General features: G+C 40.1%; 1 protein-coding gene across 2 annotated transcripts in view; it reads right to left on the bottom strand.

The window, feature by feature from the left end:
- The window catches only part of acad11 (acyl-CoA dehydrogenase family, member 11), a 107,883-nt gene that overhangs the window by 12,742 nt on the left and 70,767 nt on the right, over window positions 1–24,374 (bottom strand). For both annotated transcript variants that reach the window (XM_026938041.3, XM_026938040.3), the window contains exons 16-20: window positions 14,313–14,398; window positions 13,548–13,619; window positions 5,468–5,622; window positions 4,506–4,622; window positions 1,100–1,209 (exon numbers count right to left, since the gene is read on the bottom strand). In XM_026938041.3, the coding sequence (XP_026793842.1) occupies window positions 1,100–1,209; window positions 4,506–4,622; window positions 5,468–5,622; window positions 13,548–13,619; window positions 14,313–14,398 (540 nt within the window). The remainder of the gene's footprint in view (window positions 1–1,099; window positions 1,210–4,505; window positions 4,623–5,467; window positions 5,623–13,547; window positions 13,620–14,312; window positions 14,399–24,374) is intronic.

The following is a 24,374-nucleotide window of genomic DNA, read 5'->3' as shown; positions in this document are numbered from 1 at the left end:
TTTTGCATTTGGATGTGATTTGGCTTCACTTTCCTCCACTTGGAAAGAGTCACTGCAAATGAATACAATGTTATTCTGATGGACGTTTTCCTACAGCATGATCCTATGATGAAACAGTTCTATTCTGATGAGAGTGGTCTCTTCCAGGATAACCATGAGGCATGGGGTTTTGGATACAAGTGCATGCTTGTCAGAGAGCAAATGAGGGACACAGTCGAAATTCACATGCAATTTCAGACTTTTACAGTTTTATATGTACAGTTATTAGCTCTATCTATTATCTTTTGAGAGTATCAAAAAAGTCATGTGGGAGTGTTTAAGTGTGGCAAAAATTTGGAAAATTTGTGATTTTTTTGATTAATTTGGAAAATTTGGAAACAGTACGAGGATGCATTTATTGAGGAAGTGACTAGCGTAAATAAATGCATTATTTTAACACAGTGTTATTTTGGAGGTATAATAGATGTATGGAATATTGTGCAGTTTGCTCTTCACTTACTTGCATGTAAAAACAAATGGGTGTGCACTTTTACAGTGCAACACTCTGACTTCATGTGTTCGTTGATTTAACATCTAATTCCAAAACCATGAGCATTAATATGGTGTCTGCCAAATGCCATAACTGTAAGGTGGGAAGCCACAAACGGATATTTATTAAATTAAAACAAGAAAAATGTAAGAATTTCCTTTTAAGATCATTATAAAAATCAGACTAAATATTTAGCTGCAGTCTTTGTCAGCTAAATCTACACTAAATATAACTAAATATTCACACCTACTTTGGGGGAAAAAAAATACTAAAACTAAAAACAAAATGCAAAACGAAAACTGGACAGCACTCCCACTAGTGTAGCCACTAGCTATCCTGTAATGCAACTAGCTTTAGGTAACTTAATTAAAATACCCTACCCTACATTGTCCCAACAGAGGACATCACAAGAGTGTCAATTTTTCAAGTGAGACTACAATTAATGTGTTAACAATTTTCTTTTTTCATATTTTGCTTTACACTGGTAAATTACAAATGGCATGGTATACCATTGGAGAAACATTAATACCACCAAAAACACCTGAGAGATATTTAGACCTTCCTACTCACATGTGTGCAAGGGGGACGTCATCAGATACTCCTGCACCTCCATGTACCTGAATGGCACAGTCCACCACCTTACAAGCCATCCTGCCAGCTGCTACCTTTATCATCGCAATCTACAGGAGACAATGTGAGGAACACACACACAAACACACACATACACACACAAAACTGATGACATTAATGTGGTCTTTGTTGGTACAGTCTTGTTGCAGTCATTTGGCTGCAAATATGTATGAAAAAGTTGTCAGAGGTACAATGTATATGATTTAAAAAAAAAAAAAAAAAAAAACATAAACAGTTCCCCTATAGCTACCAGTTTATCAAAGTGCAAACTCAATGTCAGAAACAGACAGTCACCTCAAACCATATTGAGTTATTCAGTATCTCAAACAGACCTGCCTATGTGGTGTCTGGCACTGTATGACACATCTATAGAAATGGACAACAGGGTCTTCCAAACGGCACAACAAAAAAAGTGTTACTCCTACTGATTGTGAGTTTGAATCTTGACAATGCCACAGCCATCCTTGGCCAGTAGTTCAAGACAGCAGAACTGACTGTGCTCTCTGTGTGGAAGGGGTGGTATTACTCTTTCTCCCCCGACAATCACAGTGACACCAATTGAGGGTGTCTGCGGTTAGCACTCCCTTCATTTCAGTACACCCTGGTTGATAACCTGGTTGCACACCCTTAAACTAATACTTTATTAAAGCAATTTTGCTTGTAATATAGCACTCAGTCTTCTTGGGTAAGAGTCTCTCAACTTAGCATATCTTGATTTGGCAATTTGATTTGGCAATTTAGCAAAAATGCTCCAGATACAGTCAGGTCCATAAGTATTTGGACAGTGACAATTTTTTGTAATTTTGCCTTTGTACACCACAATGGATTTGAAATGAAGCAATCAAGATCTGATTGAAGTGTGGACTTTCAGCTTTAATTCAAGAGGCTTAACAAAAATATTGCAATTAATATAGGAATTACTGCCATTTTTACATAGTACACTACAATTTTTACATAGTACACTACACTTCAATCACCAAATGCAAATTCAACACTTGGAATCAACTCCCGACCTTATATTTCCTTAATTTGTCGTGAAATAGCAAGGAAACAGGCCACACCTGGCCATAAAACTGCTTATCAGTCAATTGTCCAATTACTTTTGAGCCTGTGAAAATGGAGGGACTATGTAAAAATGGCACTAATTCCTATATTAATTGCAATATTTTTGTTAAGCCCCATGAATTAAAGCTGAAAGTCCACACTTCAATCAGATCTTGATTGCTTCATTTCAAATCCACTGTGGTGGTGTACAGAGGCAAAATTATGAAAATTGTGTCACTGTCCAAATACTTATGGACCTGACTGTATATCAAACTGTGACCGGATTTGTGTACAACTCTCTTCATGTCATGCCACAGGTTTTTGATAGGATTTAGATCTGTGCTCTGGACCAATCCAAAACTTTGATCTTCTGAAGCCATTCCTTTGTTGAATTGGATTTGTGCTTTGGGTTGTTGCCTGAAAGTGACAGTTTTCTTCATTTCAGCTGTCTAACAGAAGCCTGCAAGTTTTGTGCTAGATATTATAGGTATTTAGACCTATAAATGATTCCCTCCATCCTGAAAGGAGCCCCCCACCCAAGCTGAAGAGAAGCTGCCCCATAGCATGATGGCACCACCAGACTTCACCATGGGTGTGGTGTTCTTTGGGTGATAAGCTGACTTGTTTTTTCCATATTTTAGAATTATGTCCAAAAAGTTCTATCTTGGTATCATCAGATCATGACATTTTTTGCCACATGGATTTGGCACAATGTAGTTAGGGTTGGATGTTTTTATAAGAATGGTCTAGCCATCCTACCCCATAGCCCAGACATGTGAAGAATACAAGAGATTGTTGTCACATGCAGGGAGTGACAAGTACTTGTCAGATATTCCTGCAGCTCCGTTAATGTTGCAGTATGTCTCTTGCAGCCTCCCTGATGAGTTTTCATCTGGTACTTTCATCAATGTTTTGGAAATTCTTTTGTACTCCTCTCCTGAAATGAAATCTTTGTAAGCTCCTATCTAATTCAGAATCAATTTTAATATTCTTTTATTTGTATATAAATCATTACATGATCAAGCCCCCACTTACTTATCTGACTTGTTACACCCATATACTCCTTTCAGAAGTCTAGGATCTAGCGATCAGAATCTTCTTCCAGACTCAAATGCAGAGGTCTTTCAAGCTTTTTCAGTGGTTGGGCCGCGGTTGTGAAATAACCTGCCTTTAGACATTAGATTAGCCCCTTCTTTGACCACTTTTAAGTCTCTCCTAAAACGTATCTGTTTTCCTTGGCTTATAAATAATCTTCTATTATGGTATTTGCCTATTATTTTGTCTTCAAAATGTATATACTCTGCTCCCCTTGTCTTATATATTAGGAATACTAATATATTTTCTTTGTCATTGTATTATTGGGGCTAGACCCTGTCTTAATTGTGTTTAGTAGTGCTGATTTCTTCATTTTATTTTACTCTTTTTCTGAACCTCTGTACAGCACTTTGGTCAGTCATGTGGCTGTTTTTATATGTGCTATATAAATAAACTGAACTTGAACTTGAACTAAAACATTTGTTTTTCCACTTGAATTTTGTTGATTGCTATTTTACTTTAAAGGTGGAAAAAGATCTGACATGATTTATCTTGGTTTCATTTTTTTTTTTTTTACATCACAAAAACTTGCAATTTTACACACCAGGATGTGTACATTTTTTATTTCATCTGTATCTACTGCTAAGCTTATTGTGTATTATCACAGATAATAACAGGATACTGAGCCAAATTATCAGTTACTTTACAATTATATTAAACAGATTAGCACAACCACACGCTCTACAACTACAATTTATTCTATTTCTTTGTACAATGACAATAAAGATATTAAAGCAGGACAACATGGCCAAACATCATTTTTGCAGATAACATTTACTCACAGTCTCACTGGACCAAAAAATGATGGATTTTATTTTTAGTCTTAGATTTTTTCAAAATTAGGTGTTGGGACAATGTAGGGCAAGCTATTAAAGTTAGCTAAAGATAGCTGCGTTACAGGACAACTAGTGGCTACACTGGCAGCAGTGTGGTCTAGTATTCATTTTTGATTTTGTTTTTAATCTTAGTATTTTTTTTTTTAAATAGATATGAATTTTTAGTTATATTTAGTTTAGGTGTAGTTAACAAAGACGACAACTAAATATTTTAGTCTAAATTTCACAAATATTCATAACTGGATTCCCAAAGCTTATTCAACCTCACAGTTATGGCATTTGGCAGACACCCTTAACCAGAGCAACTTACAGAAGAGCTTTGACTGCGCTAGTGAGTTAATGGAACATAACTACAAGTGTGTGAGTGTTACCTTTTTCCTTGCAGCCTTGTTCCCTTGTGTGTCGAGTATATAAGCTGCATGGAGAGCCAATAGTCGCACCTGCTCAATAGCAATGCGACACTCTGCTATCCAATGAGCCACCACCTCCTACGTTCCAAATGTAAACACAAGCTACATTTACACATGAGGCAGGAGCAATACACAAAAAATATAACAAAAAAGGTCAAATACAGAAAAAGCTATTACACTCAGCTCAAGGTCAGTAGTTACGAACTAGTGAGAGGCAATTCCAACAATTAATTTTTAAAACAAGCCCTATGCATACATTGTCACATGAACATTTGTTAGCTCTGTGACCATATGTTAAAGTGTTAACATACAGTTTGGTCCTCAACAACAACAACAATTGTTCTTGATCTTGGTCAACAACTGTTAATTAATTTAAGCAGGAGAATGAAAATGATGTGTAGCACTAAAGGACTAAAGGTGAATTTAAGGTTTATTCATGCCAAACAAAACAGAAGCGCCATTCTTTTTCTTTAATGTTCCTTTTTTGGGTGAATTGTGATACATTGTATGCAATCCTGAGCTTGGGTTTCATGTTCTCCCTGTGTATTCATGGGTTTCCCCCGGGTGCACCAGTTTCCTCTCACCTCCCAAAAAAAATGCATGTAGGTTGACTAGCTATTCGAAATTGCTCCTAGGTGTTAACGAGCTTGTGTGTGGGTGTGTGTGTGAATGTTCCTCGGATAGGCTCTGGATCCATCACAACCCTTACGAGGATAACCCTGACCAGTTATTAACGATGAATATATGAATATGAACCACCTGGACATCCATAAAGAATAACTTTATGGCCAATAGTAAAAGCTAACACTGCTTCACTATTTAAATAAAAGAATTTATTATAATAGTGTGTGACCAGTTGTATTAATTCAGTAGCAGTCCCATTTCTGTATTAAAAACTTGAATGCCTATAGAAAGAAACATACATGTTGGTACAGTCTTTTGCCAAAGGTGCTTCTGCTACCAGATCTTTGACACAGCAGCTCCAGTGCCTGCTCTGCCAGTCCAACTGCCCTCATGCAGTGGTGCAGTCTACCTGGCCCCAGCCGACCCTGAGCTATCTCGAACCCCCGACCCTCACCTGCAAAGAGAAAAAAAATATATTGTAAATATGTGAATTTATCCCTGTGAATTTATCCCTAATGAGCAAGCCAGAGGTGACGGTGGCAAGGAAAAACTCCCTGAGATGATATGAGGAAGAAACCTTGAGAGGAACCAGGCTCAAAATGGAACCCATCCTTATCTGGGTGCAACGGATAGTGCAATTATAAATAAATCCCTTCTATTATTGTGTACTATATGGACAAATAGTGCAATTGTGCAACCAATAAATTCATCACAGTTATTGCAAGAAGTCCGGTTGGTTAAAATCTATCCACTGTCCACTGATGGAGTCCTGAGTATGAAGGTGCTGGTGCTCGTGGCAACCGCAGCCACAAAGCCACTACAGCAATCGCAGTCCCAAGCCATTTCAGTACAGCTCCCCATATGTGATTCCCAAGCTATCTCCACAGCCCCCAGGTGGCACTATCCACAGCAAACTAAAAGGTTCTTCAGGCCGTCCATATGGGACCACCCCCAGCAGCAGCGAGCAAACTCAACCGATGAGAACTCCAACCAGAAGTAGGGCATCATGATGGGTCAAGCAGCGAGGAGGAGCAGAAACTTTTGTCCTCTAATGGTTAAGGACAATGTACTTTGCGTGCAGAGTGCAAGCAGGGACTCCGGCAACACTAGCTACGACAGCATAACTAAAAGGGAGAGCCAGAAGCGAACACAGACAAGAGGGCACCCTGGGACATAAGGCAGCCAGCCACTGGGAGACTGGGAGCCAGCCACTGGGAGACTGGGAGCCAGCCACTCCACCGTTGACAAACCTGACCTGCCCTTGTACCTAAGAAAAAACTATTCACAAAAGGCTTGACTAAACAAATATGTTTTCAGCCTAGACTTAAACACTGAGACTGTGTCTGAGCCCCGAACACTAAGTGGAAGGCTGTTCCATAACTGTGGGGCTTTGTAAAAGAAAGCTCTACCCCCAGCTGTAGCATGCACTATTCGAGGTACCAACAAATAGCCTGCACCTTTTGATCTAAGTAGGCGTGGCAGATCATAAAAGACCAAAAGTTCGCTCAGGTACTGTGGCGCGAGACCATTTAGTGCTTTATAGGTCAATAGTAGTATTTTATAATCAATACTAAATTTGATTGGGAGCCAATGCAGTGTGGATAAGATAGGGGTGATGTGGTCATATCTTTGGTTCTAATAAGGACTCTTGCTGCTGCATTCTGGACTAACTGGATTAATCTACTGGAGCATCCAGACAGTAAGGCATTACAATAATCCAACCTAGAGGTAACAAAAGCATGAACTAATTTTTCTGCATCGTGTAGTGACAATATATTTCTTATTTTAGCAATATTTCTGAGATAGCAATCCTAGTGATATTATCTACATGAGCTTCAAAAGAAAGACTAGAGTTGATAATCACACCAAGGTCTTTTACTGCTGCACATGATGAAACAGAAAGGCCATCCAGAGTTATTATGTAATCAGAAAGCTTACTTCTAACTGCATGTGGTCCTAGTACAAGTACTTCTGTCTTGTCAGAATTAAGTAAGAGAAAGTTAATAAACATCCAGTTTCTAATGTCTTTTACACATTCCTCAACTTTATTAAGCTGGTGTCTGTCCTCTGGCTTTGCTGAAACATACAAGTGTGTGTCATCAGCGTAACAGTGGAAGCTAATACCATGTTTACGGATAATATATATATTTATGTATTATATATAATATATAAAGAAAAGAGCAATAGGCCTAAAACAGAACTTTGTGGAACACCAAACTTTACCTTAGTATGAGAAGAGAAGTAACCATTTACATTTACAAACTGATAACGATCAGTCAAATAAGACCTGAGCCAGGAAAGGGCCGTTACCTTAATGCCTACTACATTTTCTAGTCTATCGAGGAGAATAGCATGATCAATGGTATCAAAAGCTGCACTAAGGTCAAGCAGCACCAGCAAGGAGACACAACCCTGATCAGAGGCCAGTAGTAAGTCATTTACCACTTTTACCAGTGCTGTCTCTGTGCTATGATGAGGCCTAAATCCTGACTGATACATTTCATGAATGTTATTCCTATGTAAGTATGAGCATAGCTGCTGTGCTAAACCTTTTCTAGGACCTTGGAGATAAAGGGGAGGTTTGATATTGGTCTATAGTTAGAAAGCTGACAGGGGTCAAGGTCAGGTTTTTTAATCAAGGGCTTGATAACTGCTAATTTAAAAGATTTAGGTACATAGCCAATGCTAAGGGAAGAATTGATTATCTTTAAAAGAGGTTTGATTGTTTCAGGAATTATCTGTTTGAGGAAACAAGTAGGTAAAGGATCTAGTATACAGGTTGATGATTTTGATGATGAAATTAGTGAAATTAGTTCAGTCTCTTCAAGGGGAGTAAAACATTGTAATTGTTGATCTGATATTATTATATTATCATCTACAGGGTTAGTTATAAAACTGTCCGGTTTTAAATTAATAGTCTGAATTTCTTGCCTGATATTTTCAATTTTACCATTGAAAAAATTCATGAAGTCATCGCTGCTATATAATGATTGTGTGCGTGTTTCTACTGTGGTCTTATTCCTAGTTAATTTTGCTACAGTATTAAATAAGAATCTAGGATTATTTCTGTTACCTTCAATTAGGGTGGAGAGATACATTGATCTAGCAGCACTAAGAGCTTTCTTATAGCTCAAAAGGCTCTCCTTCCATGCTATTTGAAATACTACCAAGTTAGTTTGACGCCATTTACGTTCTAGTTTTCGAGTGGTCTGTTTTAAAGTTTGTGTGTGATCGCTATACCAGGGTGCTAGCTTTTTCTCCCTAATTATTTTTCTTTTAAGTGGAGCTACCTTATTTAGTGAGTTGCAGAATGTTGATTCTAAGCATACAGTTGCCTGGTCAAGTTCTTTGGGATCAGATGGTGATCCAATCATGGTTGATAAATCTGGGAGATTACTGATAAAACTCTGTGCAGTTATTGACGTGCAAGTACGTTTGACACGGTGACGTGGCAAGGTGCATATATTATGATTGAGACACATTTTAAATGAGATGAGGTAATGATCTGAGATAGCTTCAGACTGTGGAAATGAGACTATATTTTCTATATTTAATCCGAATGTTAGTATTAAATCAAGAGTGTGAGCACCACTATGAGTTGGTCCTATTACATTCTGATTAACCCCTACTGAATCAAGAATGGACACAACTGCTGTTCTCAGAGGGTCTTCTGGATTATCAAAATGAATATTAAAGTCCCAACAATTAATGCTTTTTCTAAAGAAACAACCAGGTTAGAGATGAAATCCGCAAATTCACATAGGAATTCCGAATATGGCCCTGGGGGTCTGTAAATAATAATTACTGGAATCACCTGGGTAGACTTATTTTTAGTGGCTACGTATGTTATGTTAGTATAAAGAACTTCAAATGCGTTGAATTTATGACTAGGTTTTTGTGTGATGCCTAGATTATCATTATAGATGACTGCGACGCCTTCTCCTTTGCCAGTTAGACGGGGCTGTTATATGTAACTGTACCTGGGAGGACTAGCTTCATTTAATGCTACAAACTCGTTTGGTTTAATCCACGTTTCTGTTAAACACAGCACATCAAACTCCTGATCAGTAATGCTTTCATTAACAATAAGCGCTTTAGACGTAAGAGATCTAATATTCAACAGTCCTAGCTTCAGATCAACGGTGCTGGCTATGCATTCGGTTTGATTTAATTTTATGTTAATTAGGTTACTAAAACAAACAGTCTGAGTATGTCTATAATTTTGTTTAGCTCAGGGAAGAGACACAGTCTCAATACAGTGGAACCTAAGTAACGACTCAGTGCACCTAGCAGACGGTCGGTTTAGCCTGCCTGTCTGCTCCCTGGCCTTGGCCCTGGATTGTCACCGATTAACTAGGCCTGTTCTGAGGCTATGCTGTGCTATGTGCTATGCTGCTAGAAATGAGAGCAGCACCTTCCCGAGTGGGATGGACACCGTCCCGCCCTAACAGGTCAGCCTTGCCCTCAAAGATAGTCCAATTATCTATAAAGCCCACATTGTTTTCGGAGCACCACCTGGACATCCAGCAGTTCAGCGACCATAACCTGCTGTAAGCTACATCGCTACGCCGTATTGGGATGGGGCCAGAGCATATTACAGCATCGGACATCGCCTTCACTAATTTACACACCTCTACCATGTTACTCTTAGTAACCTCAGACTGACAAAGGCATATATCATTAGCTCCTACATGAATAACTATCTTTGAGAACCTGTGCTTGCCTAAGACCCTAAGATTACCTGCTATGTCCGACGCCCTGGCTCCCGGTATACACCTAACTAAAGCTGCTGGTGCCCCTAAAGGCCTAGTTAATTTCATGTGCCGCAAGATAGAGTCACCGATAACCAGGGCTCTTTCAGGTTTCTCAGTGTGTGCTTCACTAAGGAGAGCAAACCTGTTGGAAACGTGAAGCGGAGAGGAGTGGTTCTCCCGAGGGCGAGCCTTAGTGTTAGCTTTGGCTTTGCGATTATGCCGCCAAGACGTCACCCTTTCGACCCGCTGTAAAGGCTCTAATGCCAGAGTTGGGGTATTACTAACTCTGCCTAAGGCATCCAGACTTTCCCCTACAGAAACTACGCTGCTCTCACTCTCACTAACCCTCTCAAGAGCCTGGATGCGCACTTCTAATGCTGCAATCTTCTCTGTCAGAGAGTTAACTAACATGCGTTTATCACAAATAAAGCTATTACTAACGACGGAGGAAGAGTGACTAAACATCCTGCACTCAACACACTGAACAAGCTGAATGTTAGACATGTTGTTTAACGCACCTTAGTCGAAGATTTGTTGATGTTATTTTAGATGGCGTGGATCCGGTGTGGATGACCTCCACTCACTGTCTTGACAAAATACAAAAGCGCTCTTCCAGAGAAAAAAAAATGAAAATACGGTAGAAGAGAACGTGAAAAATACAACAGATGAAAAAAACGATAGCACAAAATTATTGATTTAAAAAAAGAAAGAAACAGTATAGTTAAGATGCCGATGCAGGCAAGAAACTCCCGGCAAAACAATTCGAAAAAACAATTCGAAAAAAGTCTTCAGGTTTGTCTAGATTACATTCATCTTTTTTGCTTATAACCACTCCTGCATTGCTTTGGCCTTGCGTTTGGGACCATTGTTCTGCTGAAAGGTGAAGTTTCTTCCAAGCTTTAGGGTTTTTTTTTTTTATTAAGAAGACTGAACAGGTTCTCCTGTAATTCAATTTTCACAAGATGACCAGGTTCTGTGTGCCCACAGAGTATGATGCTGCCACCACCATACTTCACTGTAGGGATGGTGTTAATTGAGTTATGGCCTGCATTAAGTTTGCACCAAACATAGCACTAACCCTAACTTTGGAACTTCCCCAAATACAGTATCTTGATTTTGGTCTCATCACACCTAAAAAAAAAAAAAAAAAAAAAAAAAACATCTTCACTGGCTCACTATTGTGCTTTCATGTGGCTGTTCTTGGGCAATGGTTTCCTTCTAGCCACCCTCCTCAATGCAGTCCTCAATTATGGAGAGCTCTTGAAATGGTTGTCTGGTGCGCATTCAGTCCACTCTCAGTTACTGTACTCTGTAACTGCTTCAGGGTGACTGTTGGCCTCACTGTGGCCTCGTCTAAGTAGTGCTTGGTGTGATGCAGCTGTGATCCACTTCCTCATTATTGATCCAACAGTGCTTACTGGGATGTCCAACCTCTTAGATATAATTTTACGCCCTATTCCCAAGTTATGAAATTCTATTACCCTATCATTAATTTCCTTAGAATACTCCTTAGTGTTCATTTTCACTTTTTTCCAGTATCTTTAATAACAATTCAACTGAGGCTCCCCTTTATCTCCAAGGTCCTAGAAAATGTTTAGCACAGCAGCTATGCTCATACTTACATAGGAATAACATTCATGAAATGTATCAGTCAGGATTTAGGCCTCATCATAGCACAGAGACAGCATTGGTTAAAGTGGTAAATGACTTACTACTGGCTTCTGATCAGGGTTGTTTCTCCTTGCTTGTGCTGCTTGACCTTAGTGCAGCTTTTGATACCATTGATCATGCTATTCTCCTTGATAGACTAGAAAATGTAGTAGGCATTAAGAGAACGGCCCTTTCCTGGCTCAGGTCTTATTTGACTGATCGATATCAGTTTGTAAATGTAAATGGTGACTTCTCATACTAAGGTAAAGTTTGGTGTCCTGCAAGGCTTTTAGGCCCACTGCTCTTTGCTTTATATATGCTACCTCTGGGCGAAATTATCCGTAAACATGGTATTAGCTTCCACTGTTACGCTGATGACACACACTTGTATGTTTCAGCAAAGCCAGAGGACAGACACCAGCTTAATAAAGTTGAGGAATGTGTAAAAGACATTAGAAACTGGATGTTTATTAACTTTCTCTTACTTAATTCTGACAAGACAGAAGTACTTGTACTAGGACCACATGCAGTTAGAAGTAAGCTTTCTGATTACATAATAACTCTGGATGGCCTTTCTGTTTCATTATGTGCAGCAGTAAAAGACCTTGGTGTGATTACTGACTCTAGTCTTTCTTTTGAAGCTCAAGTAGATAATATAACTAGGGTTGCCTTCTTTCCTCTCAGAAATGTTGCTAAAATAAGAAATATATTGTCACTACACGATGCAGAAAAATTAGTTCATGCTTTTCTTACCTCTAGATTGGATTATTGTAATGCCTTACTGTCTGGATGTTCCAGTAGATGCATAAACAAGCTCCAGTTAGTCCAGAATGCAGCAGCAAGAGTCCTTATTAGAACCAAAGATATGACCACATCACCCCTCTCTCTGCATTGGCTCCCAATCAAATTTCGTATTGATTATAAAATACTACTATTGACCTATAAAGCACTAAATGGTCTCGCGCCACAGTACCTGAGCGAACTTTTGATCTTTTATGATCCGCCACGACTACTTAGATCAAAAGGTGCAGGCTATTTGTTGGTACCTCGAATAGTGCATGCTACAGCTGGGGGTAGAGCTTTCTTTGATCCTGACCCCTTCTGCTCCTCCTCGCTGTCTGACCCGTCCTGATGCCCCTTCTGCTCCTCCTCGCTGCTTGACCCATCATGATGCCCTACTTCTGGTTGGAGTTCTCATCGGTTGAGTTGGCTCGCTGCTGCTGGGGGTGGTCCCATATGGACGGCCTGAAGAACCTTTTAGTTTGCTGGGGATAGTGCCACCTGGGGGCTGTGGAGATGGCTTGGGAATCACATATGGGGAGCTGTACTGAAATAGCTTGGGACTGCGATTGCTGTAGTGGCTTTGGGCCTGCGGTTGCCACGAGCACCTTTGTACTCAGGACTCCATCAGTGGACAGTGGATAGATTTTAACCAACCGGACTTCTTGCAAAAACTGTTATGAATTTATTGGTTGCACAATTGCACTATTTGTCCATATAGTACACAATAATAGAAGGAATTTATTTATAATTGCACTATCCGTTGCACCCATACGAGGATGGGTTCCCTTCTGAGCCTGGTTCCTCTCAAGGTTTCTTCCTCTTATTGTCTCAGGGAGTTTTCCCTGCCACCGTCACCTCTGGCTTGCTCATTAGGGATAAATTCACATATTTACAATATATTTTTTTTGTGAATCCATTTATTTCTGTAAAGCTGCTTTGTGACAATGTCCATTGTTAAAAGCGCTATACAAATAAAATTGAATTGAATTTTGTTCAGAAAATTGGAGCTGCTTTAATATTTCACAGATGTATGCCAATTATAAGTCAACTATGTCCGCATTAAGACAATCTCTTTCATCAGGAGCTTCCGGAATCTGGGGGAGGTGAATACATATATCAGGCAGTGTTTTTAAGGTTGAATACTTTTGCAAGCCACTGTAGATAGACTCCTGGTCTAAATATACTATCTCACCTAGAAGAATGTTGGATGCTGGAACATGTACATTGTCAAAGTGTATCTCAAAATGGCCACCATGACATGCATCTGTAGAGATCAAAGAGGTGGAAGATAAATATCACCAACACTGACACAAAATCAGCATTGCAAGTGCATACTACTTTTTATATGTACACAGCAAGGAGGTCCATGGATAAGACATGCCAAAAGAATTCTCACAGGGAGTGAGTTCATGCCAAAGTTAATCTTTTTATCCTACAGGAAGTGTGTATTATATAAGACAGGGGTGTCCAATCTTATCCAGAAAGGGCCAGTATGGGTGCAGGTTTTCATTCCAATCAAGCAGGAGCCACACCTGATTCCACCTATTTAATCAGTTGACCTTGGCTTTCAATAGACTCAGGTATGGCTCCTGCTTGGTTGGAATGAAAACCTGCACCACACCGGCCCTTTCTGGATAAGATTGGACACCCCTGATATAAGGTGTATGTTATATAAAGTGCAATTGCAAAATTGATCTTTATAGCAGCAATTGAGCAATATAAAATATTTAATAGTTATTATTATTTACAATATTAATATTTAACAGACACAAAACCCCTTTTTAATTGAAACATAACCTCTTTAATGTAAAGGTGAGTTTTGTGTTAAAGAGGTACATCTATTTTGACAACGAAAAAAAAAACATTTAAGTATAATAAAACTGTACAAAAAACAGAATGGTTGAAAAGACAGTAAAATTGCAGAGAGACGCATAAACGGATAAACACTGGAGCTTACCATCTTGTCCAAACACAGTAAGAGGTCGGACCTTCCTCACACCAGGTGTGTCCATAGGAACCAAAATCATACTGTGCTGATCATGTCTAATACACACACACACACACAAACATTAATGCTTACATAATTAGACCTAATTACTGCTATGCTTAGAATTAAATCTAACCCTAACTTTAACCCCAGTAAACCCCAGGTTTTTCTTTTAATAGAATTAATTAAGTAATTTTTTTTTTTTTTGGCATTTGTCCTTTTGGGGACCAGCCAAATGTCCCCAGAAGGTCAAAAGTCTCAGATATACTTATCTTTGTGGGGACATTTGGTTCCCAACAAAATCTAAAAATGTAAACATCCATAATCCATTTTGACAATATTGCATATGATTATTAAAACTATTATATGAATATTATACTTTACTAGTGATACTCTTTAAGTAGAAGTCCAATTTCCATCTGTTCTAGTAAATAAAATGTGAAATTACACTGGTTGTTTAAGTACAGCTGGTGCAGTTCTGTTAAGGCCATCAGGCACATGCTCTGTGAGGAATCAACACATATTCCCTGTTCCATCTCCCTGACGTTTCTTTTTCACTCTCGTCTACTGGGTGGAGATGTTATTCTTCCTAATTTTGACAGCACTCTCTTCCATTCTCACACCCTTATCCACACCCATAAACAGTCACACACAAACAAATCAAACATAGTGCACATCTTTTCTACATGCTCCCATGTTTTGAGGTATAGCCTGGTCCAAGGAAAGAGAACAAGAGAAATTGAGAACTGTTTTTTTGGCCAGGACAGAGATAAGTCATTCACATCTGGCAAATATGTATTGGCACACTGGCCCACTCTATGACTTAACCCCTAAACTCCCATCTTATTATTCAGTAATTCACCTTATAGCATATTATTTAGTAACTTATGAGTCACTCCATAAGTAGTGAAAATTTCTATTTCAGAGAGTAGGAATGTAATTTTGTAGTACTGATATAGTACTGTCCAATCTCTAGAGATTGTTGTGTGTATAAATCCCAGGAGATCAGCAGTTTCTGCAATACTCAAACCCGATCATCTGTCACCAACAACTATGCCACAGTTAAAGTCATAGATATCACACTTTTCCTTCATTCTGATGTTTGATGTGAACATTACCTGAAGCTCTTGACCTGTATCTTCATGATTTTATGCACTGCGCTGCTGCCACATGATTGACTGATTGGCTAACTGCATAAATGAGCAGGTGTACAGGTGTTCTTATTAAAGTGGACAGTGAGTGTATTTTAGACATACTGTAAACCTGATACTCAAACTGGTGCATCTCTATTTCATGCTTCCTAACCACCAGGGGCACTGTGTAATACCTCAATACGTCCTTAAGTCACATAGCACCAAATGATGCAGTAAGTACAGAATATACTGCCATCATACAGAAATCATTACCTTTCTCCTTCTCATCTCTACACACAAAGCTACATGAACAGGGTATAGAGCTATCTACTTAGCATATTGGGACAGAGATACAGGTATCCTGTCCTTCAAAGCTGGAGGTAGCTTCCTCTCATTCCATTCTACCTCATTCAGTATACTTTCTTCTATATTACAAATATTTTAGAAGAACACTACAGGGCTTTGTATTGCATAAACAGTGTGTAGTATTTTGAGAGAAAACCACTCAACCAAGACAGCAAAGCATTAGCTACAAGTGCCACTAATTATCTAGTTGGCAGGTAATGTGAATTATTCATAGGAGAAAATGCCGAAGGAAGAACTTACTCGGCCAGAAAAGAGCACAGTACAGTGAATAGAAAATGACTCTGCACAGGTCAGTAGAGATGAATGTCCTAAAACAAAGAGTTAATTTCTAGATGAATCAACAACTATATCTCAAAACATGGGAGCAGACATGGCTCAAGTGTAATCAATGACCTACAAGCTAAGACCAGTCAACATGGAGGCTCTGTATAGCTCAATGGCTAGTCATCGTCCTCAACCTTAATCAAAGAAGCACAAGGAAACTATGAGTACAGTCATATCTGTGATGTCCTTCCAGAGTCAAAATAGAGTTAGTGACAGCTGACTGGTTAAGGCACTGGGTTACTGATGTAAGGGAAATGGTTCCGTTTATACAGGAAGCACTGGAAATACAAGGTACATACCAGCAATGTATCAATCAATCTCAAAATGTTTAGGCTCATTAAATCAGTCTTATTAATCAGTCTCTTAGAACATACCATTTAAGTTTAGACTTTTAATTAGAAATTAAATTGACTGACCTTTAAACAAGTCAAAATTATTAACACCTCAGTTTTAGTTGAGAACAAAAATCACTTGGTTTCTAAAAGCTTTAAAGTCTTATGGGATAGCGCAGTGTCCACTGGTTCCATACTGCAGAATCTCAGCAGAAGCAGAAGGTCATCTGGGGATTTCTCGCCTACTGTTTTATGAAAACTGAGAATTCGGACATACTACTCCCTTGGAGTACTGTTTTCGCCTACTGCATAGTAGGGTAGTAGGGATATTCAGACACAGCAAAGCCAAAGCTAACACTAAGGCTTGCCCACAGGAGCACCACTCCTCTCCGCTTCACGTGTCCAACAGGTTTGCTCTCCTTAGTGAAGCACCCGCTGAGAAACCTGAAAGAGCTCTGGTTATAGGTGACTCTATCTTGCGGCACGTGAAATTAGCTAGGCCTTTAGGGGCACCAGCAGCTTTAGTTAGGTGTATACCGGGAGCCAGGGCACCGGACATAGCAGGTAATCTTAGAGTCTTAGGCAAGCACAGGTTCTCAAAGATAATTATTCATGTAGGAGATAATGATATACGCCTTCGTCAGTCTGAGGTTACTAAGAGTAACTTGGTAGAGGTGTGTAATTTAGCGAAGGCGATATCCGATGCTGTAGTATGCTCTGGCCCCATCCCAATGCGGCGTAGTGATGTAGCTTACAGCAGGTTATGGTCGCTGAACTGCTGGATGTCCAGGTGGTGCTCCGAAAACAATGTGGGCTTTATAGATAATTGGACTATCTTTGAGGGCAAGGCTGGCCTGTTAGGGCGGGACGGTGTCCATCCCACTTGGGAAGGTGCTGCTCTCATTTCTTGCAGCATAGCACATAGTCTCAGAACAGGCCTAGTTAATCGGTGACAATCCAGGGCCAAGGCCAGGGAGCAGACAGGCAGGCTAAACCGACCGTCTGCTACCTGCACTGAGTCGTCACTTAGGTTCCACCGTATTGAGACTGTGTCTGTTCCCCGAGCTAAACAAAATTATAGACATACTCAGACAGTTTGTTTTAGTAACCTAATTAACATAAAATTAAACCAAAACGAATGCATAGCCAGCACCGTTGATCTGAAGCTAGGACTGTTGAATATTAGATCTCTTATGTCTAAAGCGCTTATTGTTAATGAAACCATTACTGATCAGAAGTTTGATGTACTGTGTTTAACAGAAACGTGGATTAAACCAAACGAGTTTGTAGCATTAAATGAAGCTAGTCCTCCCAGGTACAGTTACATACATCAGCCCCGTCTAACTGGCAGAGGAGGAGGCGTCGCAGTCATCTATAATGATAATCTAGCCGTCACACAAAAACCTAGTTATATATTCAATGCATTTGAAGTTCTTTATTCTAACATGACATACGTAGCCACTAAAAATAAGTCTACCCAGGTGATTCCAGTAATTATTATTTACAGACCCCCAGGGCCATATTCGGAATTCCTATGTGAATTTGCGGATTTCATCTCTAACCTGGTTGTTTCTTTAGACAAGGCATTAATTGTTGGAGACTTTAATATTCATTTTGATAATCCAGAAGACCCTCTGAGAACAGCAGTTGTGTCCATTCTAGATTCTGTAGGGGTTAATCAGAATGTAATAGGACCCACCCATAGTGGTGGTCACACTCTTGATTTAATACTAATATTCGGATTAAATATAGAAAATATAGTCTCATGTCCACAGTCTGAAGCTATCTCAGATCATTACCTCATCTCATTTAAAATGTGTATTAATCATAGTATATGCACCTTGCCACATCACCATGTCAAACGTACGTTCACATCAACAACTGCACAGAGTTTTATCAGTAATCTCCCAGATTTATCAACCATGATTGGATCACCGTCTGATCCCGAAGAACTTGACCAGGCAACTGAATGTTTAGAATCAACGTTCTGCAACTCGCTAGATAAAGTAGCTCCACTAAAAAGAAAAATAATTAGGGAGAAAAAGCTAGCACCCTGGTATAGCGATCACACACGAACTTTAAAACAGACCACTCGAAAACTAGAACGTAAATGGCGTCAAACTAACTTGGTAGTATTTCAAATAGCATGGAAGGAGAGCCTTTTGAGCTATAAGAAAGCTCTTAGTGCTGCTAGATCAATGTATCTCTCCACCCTAATTGAAGATAATAGAAATAATCCTAGATTCTTATTTAATACTGTAGCAAAATTAACTAGGAATAAGACCACAATAGAAACACGCACACAATCATTATATAGCAGCGATGACTTCATGAATTTTTTCAATGGTAAAATTGAAAATATCAGGCTAGAAATTCAGACTATTAATTTAAAACCAGACAGTTCTATAACTAACCCTGTAGATGATAATATGATAATATTAGATAAACAACTACAATGCTTTACTCCCCTTGAAGAGACTGAACTAATTTCACTAATTTCATCATCAAAATCATCAACCTGTATGCTAGATCCTTTACCTACTTGTTTCCTCAAACAGATAATTCCTGAAACAATCAAACCTCTTTTAAAGATAATCAATTCTTCCCTTAGCATTGGCTATGTACCTAAATCTTTTAAATTAGCAGTTATCAAGCCCTTGATTAAAAAACCTGACCTTGACCCCTGTCAGCTGTCTAACTATAGACCAATATCAAACCTCCCCTTTATTTCCAAGGTCCTAGAAAAGGTTTAGCACAGCAGCTATGCTCATACTTACATAGGAATAACATTCATGAAATGTATCAGTCAGGATTTAGGCCTCATCATAGCACAGTGACAGCACTGATAAAAGTTGTAAATGACTTACTACTGGCCTCTGATCAGGGTTGTGTCTCCTTGCTGGTGCTGCTTGACCTTAGTGCAGCTTTTGATACCATTGATCATGCTATTCTCCTCGATAGACTAGAAAATGTAGTAGGCATTAAGGGAACAGCCCTTTCCTGGCTCAGGTCTTATTTGACTGATCGCTATCAGTTTGTAAACGTAAATGGTGACTTCTCTTCTCATGCTAAGGTAAAGTTTGGTGTTCCGCAAGGCTCTGTTTTAGGCCCATTGCTCTTTTCTCTATATATGCTACCTCTGGGCGAAATTATTTGTAAACATGGTATTAGCTTCCACTGTCACACTGATGACACACAGTTGTATGTTTCAGCAAAGCCAGATGACAGACACCAGCTTAATAAAGTTGAGGAATGTGTAAAAGACTTTAGAAACTGGATGCTTATTAACTTTCTCTTACTTAATTCTGACAAGACAGAAGTACTTGTACTAGGACCACATGCAGCTAGATGTAAGCTTTCTGATTACATAATAACTCTGGATGACCTTTCTGTTTCATCATGTGCAGCAGTAAAAGACCTTGGTGTGATTATCGACTTCTTTTGAAGCTCATGTAGATAATATAACTAGGATTGCTTTCTTTCATCTCAGAAATATTGCTAAAATAAGAAATATATTGTCACTACACGATGCAGAAAAATTAGTTCATGCTTTTCTTACCTCTAGATTGGATTATTGTAATGCCTTACTGTCTGGATGTTCCAGTAGATGAATAACCAAGCTCCAGTTAGTCCAGAATGCAGCAGCGAGAGTCCTTACTAGAACCAGAAGATATGACCACATCACCCCTATCTTATCCACACTGCATTGGCTCCCAATCAAATTTTGTATTGATTATAAAATACTACTATTGACCTATAAAGCACTAAATGGTCTCGCGCCACAGTACCTGAGCGAACTTTTGGTCTTTTATGATCCATCACGCATACTCAGATCAAAAGGTGCAGGCTATTTGTTGGTACCTCTTATAATGCGGGCTACAGCTGGGGTTCCACTTAGTGTTCGGGGCTCAGACACAGTCTCAGTGTTTAAGTCAAGGCTGAAAACATATTTGTTTAGTCAAGCCTTTCTTAGGTACAGGGGCAGGTCTGGAGGGTTTCACAGGCATAGAGTTTTGTGGTGAACTGGGATGTTTGGATGCTGTCGCCCCCCCACTCTCACACGTTCACTCAGGTTTGTCGACGGTGGAGTGGCTGGCTGCCTTATGTCCCAGGGTGCCTTCATGTCTGTGTTAGCTTCTGGCTCTCCCTTTTAGTTATGCTGTCATAGCTAGTCTTGCCGGAGTCCCTGCTTGCACTCTGCATGCAAAGTACATTGTGCTTAACCATTAGAGGACAAAAGCTCACCTAACAATCTTTTCCTTTCTCTCCATCTCTCTCTCTCCCTCACTCTCTGTCGAGCTACACATGCTACTTCTGAGATGCCAGTGATGCCAGTGATCCTGACCCCTTCTGCTCCTCCTCGCTGCCTGACCCATCCTGATGCCCTACTTCTGGTTGGAGTTCTCATCGGTTGAGTTGCTCGCTGCTGCTGGGGCCCCATATGGACTGCCTGAAGAACTGTTTGGATTGCTGGGGATGGTGCCACCTGGGGGCTGTGGAGATGGCTTGGGGATCACATATGGGGAGCTGTACTGTAATGGCTTGGAACTGCGATTGCTGTAGTGGCTTTGGGGCTGCAGTTGCCACGAGCAGCTTCGTACTCAGGACTCCATCAGTGGACAGTGGATAGATTTTAACCAGCCGGACTTCTTGCAAAAACTGTTATGAATTTATTGGTTGCACAATTGCACTATTTGTCCATATAGTACACAATAGAAGGGATTTATTTATAATCGCACTATCCATTGCACCCAGATGAGGATGGGTTCCCTTTTGAGCCTGGTTCCTCTCAAGGTTTCTTCCTCATATCATCTCGGGGAGTTTTTCCTTGCCACCGTGGCTTGCTCATTAGGGATAAATTCACAGTGATAAATTCAAATATTTACAATATATTTTTGTGAATCCATTTATTTCTGTAAAGCTGCTTTGTGACAATGTCCATTGTTAAAAGCGCTATACAAATAAAATTGAATTGAATTGAAAACAATAGGGAATAAAAATATGGTGGGAACTTATTTAAAAAAAAAAAAAAAAAAAAAAAAAACTTGGTGGATGACCAGCGATAGAAACTATAAAAGTATCTCCAATGACAAAATAAGTTCCAAAGCGCAGAATCATTAATGGTAATAACGAGAATATGTTTAGATATTATTTTTCAGTGACTGAGTGACCGTCTTAGTAAACACAGAGTGAGATCACATGCAAAGATTAAAGAGAGGAAAAAAGGAGATTTGCAGCAATACGCACGATTCCCTTTGTTTAAAAGAATTCTGATTTTAACAAACTGTTTTCAGTTTCAAATTACTCGACACTGTAAAACTTAGAAAGAAACAATAGTAAACACTATCTTTTCCTGCCCAGATGTACAGTCTTACTTGGAGTTTGTTGTGAGCAGGAGAGGAATGCGGCTGTTTTAGTTTGTCTTCACATGTATTTTGCACATTGATCCGTTCATAGATTCACTTCCTGACGAAGTTCAGTTAGCTTCATAACTCGTGGAGGTCATGCCGTCCAACAAAGCTGAAAGCAGCTGTTTCACTTTTCATTAAAAGTGAAAGTAAACTTGCACGGAAAAAAAGGAACACAAAAACATGTACAATGCTACCGTGTAACATTGGTTGATTTTATTTGGAGCGGCGAGCATTTCTCTCAATACGATTTCAGATGACAGTAAAGTCATCTGAAGAGCTTCTCTCTTTTATGGTGAATCCCCAGTTGCCCTTTTATTTGTTCAAGAGGTGACATATACTTGTCTTACATACTTCCGGTTGCTGTAAAAATTATAAATAAAGTTATAATGAAGACACGCCCCCTATCTGTGGATATATGGTACCTACACCTACGGGAAGTTCAAATCCCAATACCACCAAGCTGCCACTGTTGAGCTCTTGAGCAAGGCCCTTAATGCTCTGTTGTATCCTCTCTCAGTTGTAAGTTGCTTTGGATAAATCCATCAGCCAAATGAGGAAATATAAATGTATATATATATAAATGCTGAGACACCATTTTCAACTCTGGGCTCACCATCTTCTGGGGAGAGTTCTGCTTCAGCCTCTGCCAGCTCACAGGCTTTACACTAGCTGTGACAGAAACTTTAAAGATGGCTGGGCCTGAGTTGGATGCTGCAATGCATCTCACAGCATTGACTGCACTCTTTTGCACAGCAGCTGTTACAACAGAGTTCACAATGCCACAGTGGGGATTTGCCCATTCAACCACAAGAGCATTAGTGAGGTTGGACACTGATGTCAGGTGAGGTGGGCTGGGCTGGGGTGCAGTCAGAAATCCAGTTCATTCCAAATGTGTTGAGATCAGGGCTCTGTTCTGGCCACTTGAGTTATTTGAGCTCTTCCACTCCAACCTTAGCAAACCATGTCTTTATATACCTTGCTTTGTGTGCAGGGGTGTCATGCTGGAATATGTTTGGGCTAAGCCCCTTAATTTCAGTGAAGGAAGCATACAAAGACATCCTTTACAGACAGCATACAGACATCGTATGCAAAGGCCTCAATAAGCCCACTTGCCTAAATGACTATCGTCCTGTAGTCCTCACATCACTTGTCATGAAGGTTTTTGAGAGGCTTATCAAAAACTCCATCTGCTCCTCCATCCCTGACACCATCAACCCACTCTAGTTCACCTACCGCCCCAACAGGCCTACTGAGGATGCAATCTCTCACATCCTACACACCACCATTACCCACACTGACAGCAACAAAAGGAACAATGTGAGGCTGCTGTTTATAGACTATAGCTCAGCCTTCAATACCACAGTCCCATACAGGTTGGCCTCCAAGCTCGGGGACCTCGGACTTAATGCCCCCTTCTGTGACTGGGTCCTGGACTTCCTCACAGGCAGACCCCAGGTATTGAGAGTTGGCCACTTTACTTCCAACACCATCACCCTGAGAACTAGATCCCCACAAGGTTGTGTCCTGAGCCCCCTGCTCTACGCTCTATACACACATGACTATGTGTGTGCTCCAGTTCTATCGTCAATTTTGCTGAAGACACAGTGGTTTAGGCCTCGTCAACAATGAGGCCGCCTAACTTGACGAGGTAGAGAACCTGGTAGCTTGGTGCCAGGCTAACTGTCTCTCTCTGACCATCAGCAAAACCAAGGAGCTAGTTGTGGACAGGAAGAGGCAACAGTGGGACTATACCCTGCTCGAGATCAGCAGTACCCCTGTGAAGAGTGTGAGCAGCTTCAGGTACCTTGGACTACACAACTCTGAGGACCTGGCCTGGACTCATCACATCCAAGCCTACGTGAACAAAGCAAGACAACAGCTGTACCATCTGAGACTGCTGAAGAAATTCAGGGTCTCCCGAGCAATCTTGAAAACGTTCTATACTGGGGCTATAGAAAGTTCACTGACTCATCTCAGCGGTTTATGGAAACTGCTCAGCCCAGGACTGCAAAGCCCTGCAGAGAGTAGTGCGCTTAGCTGAGCACTTCTCCGTGTCTGCTCTCCCCTCTCTGCATGACATCTACACCAGGCGATGCAGTACCAGAGCTGCTAAAATCATCAAGGACTCCATCCACCCCAGTAACTGTCTGTTCAGCCTGCTGCAACATCATTGTCTGATGGCTAAAACTGAGAGGTTCAAGAGGAGCTTCTTCCCTCAGGCCATCAGCTCAATTCAATTCAATTTTATTTATATAGCGCTTTTAACAATGAACATTGTCACAAAGCAGCTTTACAGAAATTAATACCTCCTCAACATGAGGAGTCATAAATACCTCCTCAACACAGATATGTCCACCGCACTCTGCACTCCACTAAGGGACTCTCCGCATACTTCACTTTGTATTGTTACTACACATAACATACTTGCATATTTTGTACATTCCTATTTTTTGCACATTCCTGTGC

Source organism: Pangasianodon hypophthalmus, chromosome 22 (genome assembly GCF_027358585.1).
Source record: "Pangasianodon hypophthalmus isolate fPanHyp1 chromosome 22, fPanHyp1.pri, whole genome shotgun sequence".
NCBI classification, from domain to species: domain Eukaryota; kingdom Metazoa; phylum Chordata; class Actinopteri; order Siluriformes; family Pangasiidae; genus Pangasianodon; species Pangasianodon hypophthalmus.
Note: the sequence above shows the minus strand (reverse complement) of the source record. Positions and strands in the feature narration are given on the sequence as shown.